Here is a 6476-nt window from a genome sequence, read left to right as displayed (position 1 = left end):
GTTATTTCAGGAAATAGAAAAAGAGGGAGCTCTTCCAAATTCATTCAATGAGGCCAACATCACCCTGATTCCAAAAGCAGACAAAGACACTTCAAAGGAAGAAAACTACAGACCAATATCTCTAATGAACCTAGATGCAAAAATCCTCCATAAAATTCTGGAGAATCAGATACAAAAACATATAAAAAATTGTGCACCATAATCAAGTAGGGTTCATCCCTGGGATGTAAGGCTGGTTTAATATATGGAAATCAATAAATGTTATTCACCACATCAATAGACTTAAAGATAAGAAACATATGATCATCTCGATAGATGCAGCAAAAGCATTTGACAAAGTACAGCGTACCTTTATGTTCAAAACACTAGAAAAACTAGGGATAACAGGAACTTACCTCAACATTGTAAAAGCTATCTATTCTAAGCCTCAGGCTACCATCATTCAAAATGGAGAAAAATTGAAGGCATTCCCTCTAAAATCTGGAGCAAGACAGGGATGCCCTCTCTCACCACTTCTATTCAATATAGTTCTGAAAATACTGGTCAGAGCAATTAGACAGATGAAAGAAATTAAAGGCATAAAGATAGGAAAAGAAGAACTTAAATTATCACTATTTGCAGGTGACATGATCCGATACCTAGCAGACCCAAAGGTTCTACAAAGAAACTACTAGAGATAATAAATGAATTCAGCAAAGTGGCAAGATATAAAATCAACACACATAAATCAAAGGCATTCCTGTATTTGTTTTTTAAAGATTGACTAGCTTTGATATAAGGGGTGTAAACAAGGACAGGGTAGGGACGAAGAGCTTGAGAAGAATATTTACAGTAAACAGGGATGAGAGGTGGGAGGGAAAGGGAGTGAGAAGGGAAATTGCATGGAAATGGAAGGCGATCCTCAGGGTTATACAAAATGTCATATAAGAGGTAAGGAGGGGTAAGTCAAGAGAATACAAATGGAAGACATGATTTACAGTAGAAGGGGTAGAGAGAGAAAAGGGGAGGGGAGGGGAGGGGAGGGGAGGGGGGATAGTAGACAATAGGACAGACAGCAGAATACATCAGACACTAGAAAGGCAATATGTCAATCAATGGAAGGGTAACTGATGTGATACAGCAATTTGTATACGGGGTAAAAGCGGGAGTTCATAATCCACTTGAATCAAACCGTGTAATATGATGTATTAAGAACTATGTAATGTTATGAACGACCAATAAAAAAAAAATTAAAAAAAAAAACAAAGGCATTCCTGTATCAGTGACAAATCTTCTGAAATGGAAATGAGGACAACCACCTCATTCACAATATCCTCAAAAAAAAAAAAATACTTGGGAATTAACCTAACAAAAGAGGTGAAAGATTTATACAATGAAAACTTCAGAACCCTAAAGAGAGAAATAGAAGATCCTAGAAGATGGAAAAATAGACCCTGTTCATGGAGAGGCAGAATTAACATCATCAAAATATCAATATTACCAAAAGTTCTCTATAGGTTTAATGCAAAGCCAATCAAAATCCCAATGGCATTTCTTGTAGAAATTAAGAAAGCAATCATGAAATTCATCTGTAAAAATAAAAGACCCCGAATTGCAAAATCAATTCCAAGCAGGAAGAGTGAATCAGGCTGTATACCAATACCAGACTTCAAACTATACTACAGAGCAATAGTAACAAAAACAGCATTGTACTGGTACCAAAACAGGCGGGTGGACCAATGGTACAGAATAGAGGACACAGTAACCAATCCACAAAACTACAACTATCTTATATTTGATAAAGGGGCTAAAAGCATGCAATGGAGGAAGGATAGCATCTTCAACAAATGGTGCTGGGAAAACTGGAAATCCATTTGCATAAAAATGAATCTGAATCCCTATCTCTCACCATGCACAAAAGTTAACTCAAAATGGATCAAGGGGCTTGATATTAAATCAGAGACACGGCGTCTGATAGAAGAAAAAGTTGGTTATGATCTACATACTGTGGGGTCGGGCTCCAAATTCCTCAATAGGACACCCATAGCGCAAGAGAGTTAACAACTAGAATCAACAAATGGGACTTACTCAAACTAAAAAGTTTTTTCTCAGCTAAAGAAACAATAAGAGAGGTAAATAGGGAGCCTAAATCCTGGGAACAAACTTTTACTCCTCACACTTCAGATAGAGCCTTAATATCCAGAGTATACAAAGAACTCAAAAAATTAAACAATAAGAAAACAAATAACCCAATCAACAAATGGGCCAAAGACCTCAACAGATACTTCTCAGAGGAGGACATACAATCAATCAACAAGTACATGGAAAAATGCTCACCATCTCTAGCACTCAGAGAAATTCAAATCAAAACCACCCCAAGATACCATCTCACTCCAGTAAGATTGGCAGCCATTAGGAAGTCAAACAACAACAAGTGTTGGTGAGGATGTGGGGAAAAGGGTACACTTGTACATTGCTGGTGGGAATGCAAATTGGTGTGGCCAATTTGGAAAGCAGTATGGGGATTCCTTGGGAATGGAACCACCATTTGACCCAGCTATTCCTCTTCTCGGACTATTCCCTAAAGACCTTAAAAAAGCGTACTATAGGGATACTGCTACAACGATGTTCATAGCAGCACAATTCAAAATAGCTAGACTGTGGAACCAACCTAGATGCCCTTTGATAGATGAATGGATAAAAAATGTGGCATTTATACACAATTGAATATTACCCAGCACTAAAAAATGACAAAATCATGGCATTTGCAGGGAAATGGATGGCATTAGAGCAGATTATGCTAAGTGAAACTAGCTAATCCCTAAAAAAAATGCCAAATGTCTTCTTTGATATAAGGAGGGCAACTAATAATAGAGTAGGGAGGAAGAGCATGAGAAGAATATTACCATTAAACAGGGACGAGAGGTGGGAGGGAAAGGGAGAGAGAACGGAAATTGCATAGAAATGGAAGGAGACCCTCAATGTTATACAAAATTACATATAAGAGGAAGTGAGGGGAAAGGAAAAAAAACTAGAGAAATGAATTACAGTAGATGGGGTAGAGAGAGAAGATGGGAGGGAAAGGGAGGGGCATAGTAGAGGATAAGAAGGGCAGCAGAATACAACAGACACTAGTATGGCAGTATGTAAAAACGTGGATGTGTAACCAATGTGATTCTGCAATCTGTATACGGGGTAAAAATGGGAGTTCATAACCCACTTGAATTAAATGTATGAAATATGATATGTCAATAGCTTTTAATGTTTTTAACAACTAATAATAATAAAAAAGAGTTTGCACACAGGAAAAAATATTTTGAGTCTTAAGAAATCGCCTATAAGAAAATATTTATGCACATTAATTATGAATGCACTGTTTTATTTTGGGTACAGTTTTTCATCTATTTTTTCTTTTGCCAATGATGTGAAACAAAGACCCTTTATCAGGCAATGTCTTTCATACATAAAGCCAAGTATTTGTTTTAGTTTTATTTATTAAGCTAATAGATCCACATATGTGTAACATGTAGTTTGTATCATCACATTTCCAATATTTATTGAACCATTTCATAGCTCTGCATTTGTAATTGGTCAGTACATCTATCTTAGACCAAATACCCATAAACATCTTTACTTTGTAAAGCATTTTTTTATATTCTCTTTTTTTTTCAGAAGTGTCTTGAAGGGCTTGGGATGTATTTCAGTGTATTCTTGCCTGGCACATACCAGGCCCTAGGTTACATCACTAGAAACACACACATGCACACACTCAAAATGTTCTGGCTATTCTGGGTCTTTTGCTTTTCTATTTAAATTTCAGAAATAACTGAATGCAAATTTATCTACACTTTTGGTTATAATTAATATTTTTATAATAGGAAGTATCCCCCTCTGCATTTAGGTAGGCTGTCATTTACTGACCTTCAGTAAGCTTTCTCCCAGATCCTTACTAAATTCAGGTATAGGATTTATTCTAGTCTTTATGACTATTTTTTAAGAGAGCAAATTGTCTATTTGGTTTAGAGAAATTCAACTGTTATATAATGATTCTAAATCTAGCCATACTGGCAGATTTCTCATTTTAAATTTCTGATTTGTCTACATTTTCTTTTGGTTTTGTATGTGGGGAACTTTTCAAAGTACAATAATGTTCTTTCTCCTCTCTTTCCCTGTATTCTACAGTTCTGGCTCTGAGAATCACAATCTTGAACAGAAGTAGTAAGGGAATCAATCCATGCCTCACCACGATTTCAAAGTGTATACTTCTCAGCTAATGAAACAGTGATGTGGCAACTGTGGGTGCAGAGGTGAGTAGGGTACAGGTATAAAGCAGAGACAATATTTAGATCCTTCAGTTGTCTTCCTCATTGACCTAGATATGTTTAACCAGGATTGTGCCCTTTATTATACCTTATTTTATAGTATTGGCTCTGGTCTAAGGTGAAACATTCCAGAAGAGAGCAGAGGAAGAAAGACCCAATGGAGAATATTTCTGGGAGACTTATGACTGCAGATTACATAAAAATATTACATGCCTTTTGGGTGGGACAACTGGGTCCACTGAACCTCAGGAATGTGAAGGGTTTCTTAAAAATAGCATAGGGGATTCTGAATCTCCTTTATGGTTTACAAATTTTGGAGGAAAGCCCCTCTGATTGTTGTCACAAACAGAGAGGTAGAAAAAGAGCCCAGTGCAGGAGGAGCAACTCTGAGTTATAGATACATGCTTGGCTATGAACTACTGGATAGGACAAGGAGTCATGCAGCTTCAATTTCTCCATCACAGTGTTAAATATTTTCACTGCATCAGTTTCTCTCCACCCCCTGTAAAAAAATAAGATTCTGAGCACACAAAGAGTTGTATTTCTCCAGCTGAGGGAGGATGGGAGGGAAAAGAGAGGAATCATAGTGAAATTAATTTCCATGCATGTGTGCATTTGATAGGATAAACTCAACTACTATGCATAACTGAGAGGTTGGAGGGAAAGAGAGAGAGAAGGGAAATTGCATGGAAATGGAAGGAGACCCTCATTGTTATTCAAAATTACATATAAGAGGATGTGAGGGGAAAGGGAAAAAAACAAGGAAGATAAATAAATTACAGTAGATGGGGTAGAGAGAGAAGATGGGAGGGGAGGGGAGGGGAATAGTAGAGGATAGGAAAGGTAGCAGAATACAACAGTCACTAGTATGGCAATATGTAAAAATGTGGATGTGTAACCAATGTGATTCTGCAATCTGTATACGGGGTAAAAATGGGAGTTCATAACTCACTTAAATCAAATGTATGAAATATAATATGTCAAGAGCTTTGTAATGTTTTGAACCAATAATAAAAAACTCTAATAATGATAAAAAACCACACTGCACCTCATAAACATATATGATTATCATCTGTAAAATAATAATAATAATAAATCAATCTCAGTGTGACACAGTAATGTATGTACTGACTCCCACAGTTGAAATCTAGAAAGAGGAATGGCATGGCATACCATGTAAGAAATGCACCAGTAGGGGAAGTGTGATCTGTCAGAGTATTGGTACATTGCTACAGATGTCTTCATTCCATAAGAGTCTTGCCCAGTGAACTATTTCCCAGGGGACTTTTGACAAGAATAAAAATGCATCTGGGTCACTTTTTCTACTATTTTAATGAGCATTTCAGATTCTTTTTACCCAGAAACTTTCTGAGAGCAATGTGGCAGTCTTGCAAGATAAATAGAGAAGAGTTTTTGTCTCACTTCTCCATTGACCTGAGTCACTGTGTTTTACCCAAATGGCACACCAATGTTATGTGATACACCACACAAATAATCAGCTTCATCCTCATTCTGGATGTTGGAGATGCTTAAGTAGTGGTCAGCTCCTGAGCTGGAGCCTGAAAATCGATCAGGAATCCCGTTCCCCCTGCCATGGGTGCCATCACTCTTAACATACATTACATACAGTGGGGCTTTTCCAGGCTGTTGCTGGTACCAGGAAATGTAGTAGCTGCTGTGCTGACTACTCAGGGTGCAGGTGAGCTTGACTGAGGCTCCCAGAGAGGCAGATACAGAGGGTGACTGAGTCAGCACAGGCTGGGAGAGGGAACCTAAAAACACAGAAATTTATTATATTCTGAAAAAAAGCACGCAAAGAAAGAACATTTATGCCATGAGTCAGGATGCCAAGGACAATGCTGACCTGTGCAGAACAGGAAGAGCATGAAGAAGAGGGCTGGAGTCCAGGCCATGGTATACACACCCCAGAGTTCTCCTGAAGCAAACATGCCCCAGGACTCTTTTATTAGCCCTCAAAACCCAGAGGATAAAAGAGGATCTATTCATGCAAATCTGTGCCACTTACCTAGACCAACAAGCCCCTCCCTGTCTGTCTTTTCTGGGGGAAGTATGCATGGAGTGTGCACAGCCTGAAACATTCTAGATGCCTAGAGAGGTCTTTGTTGAAATAATAAGCTCTGTCCTGACACCAGGAGTCAGGTATCAAGGTTCTCA

General features: G+C 38.0%; 1 gene segment (V, D, J or C); it reads right to left on the bottom strand.

Annotated features, from left to right (window-relative positions):
* Window positions 1-5750: 5750 nt before the first annotated feature.
* On the bottom strand, window positions 5751-6214 carry LOC144253740 (immunoglobulin lambda variable 4-69-like). The segment is given in 2 exon segments: window positions 5751-6073; window positions 6166-6214. Coding segments are annotated over 2 exon segments (372 nt in total).
* Between the last annotated feature and the right edge of the window lie 262 nt (window positions 6215-6476).

This window comes from Urocitellus parryii, chromosome 3, assembly GCF_045843805.1.
Source record: "Urocitellus parryii isolate mUroPar1 chromosome 3, mUroPar1.hap1, whole genome shotgun sequence".
NCBI lineage: Eukaryota > Metazoa > Chordata > Mammalia > Rodentia > Sciuridae > Urocitellus > Urocitellus parryii.
Note: the sequence above shows the minus strand (reverse complement) of the source record. Positions and strands in the feature narration are given on the sequence as shown.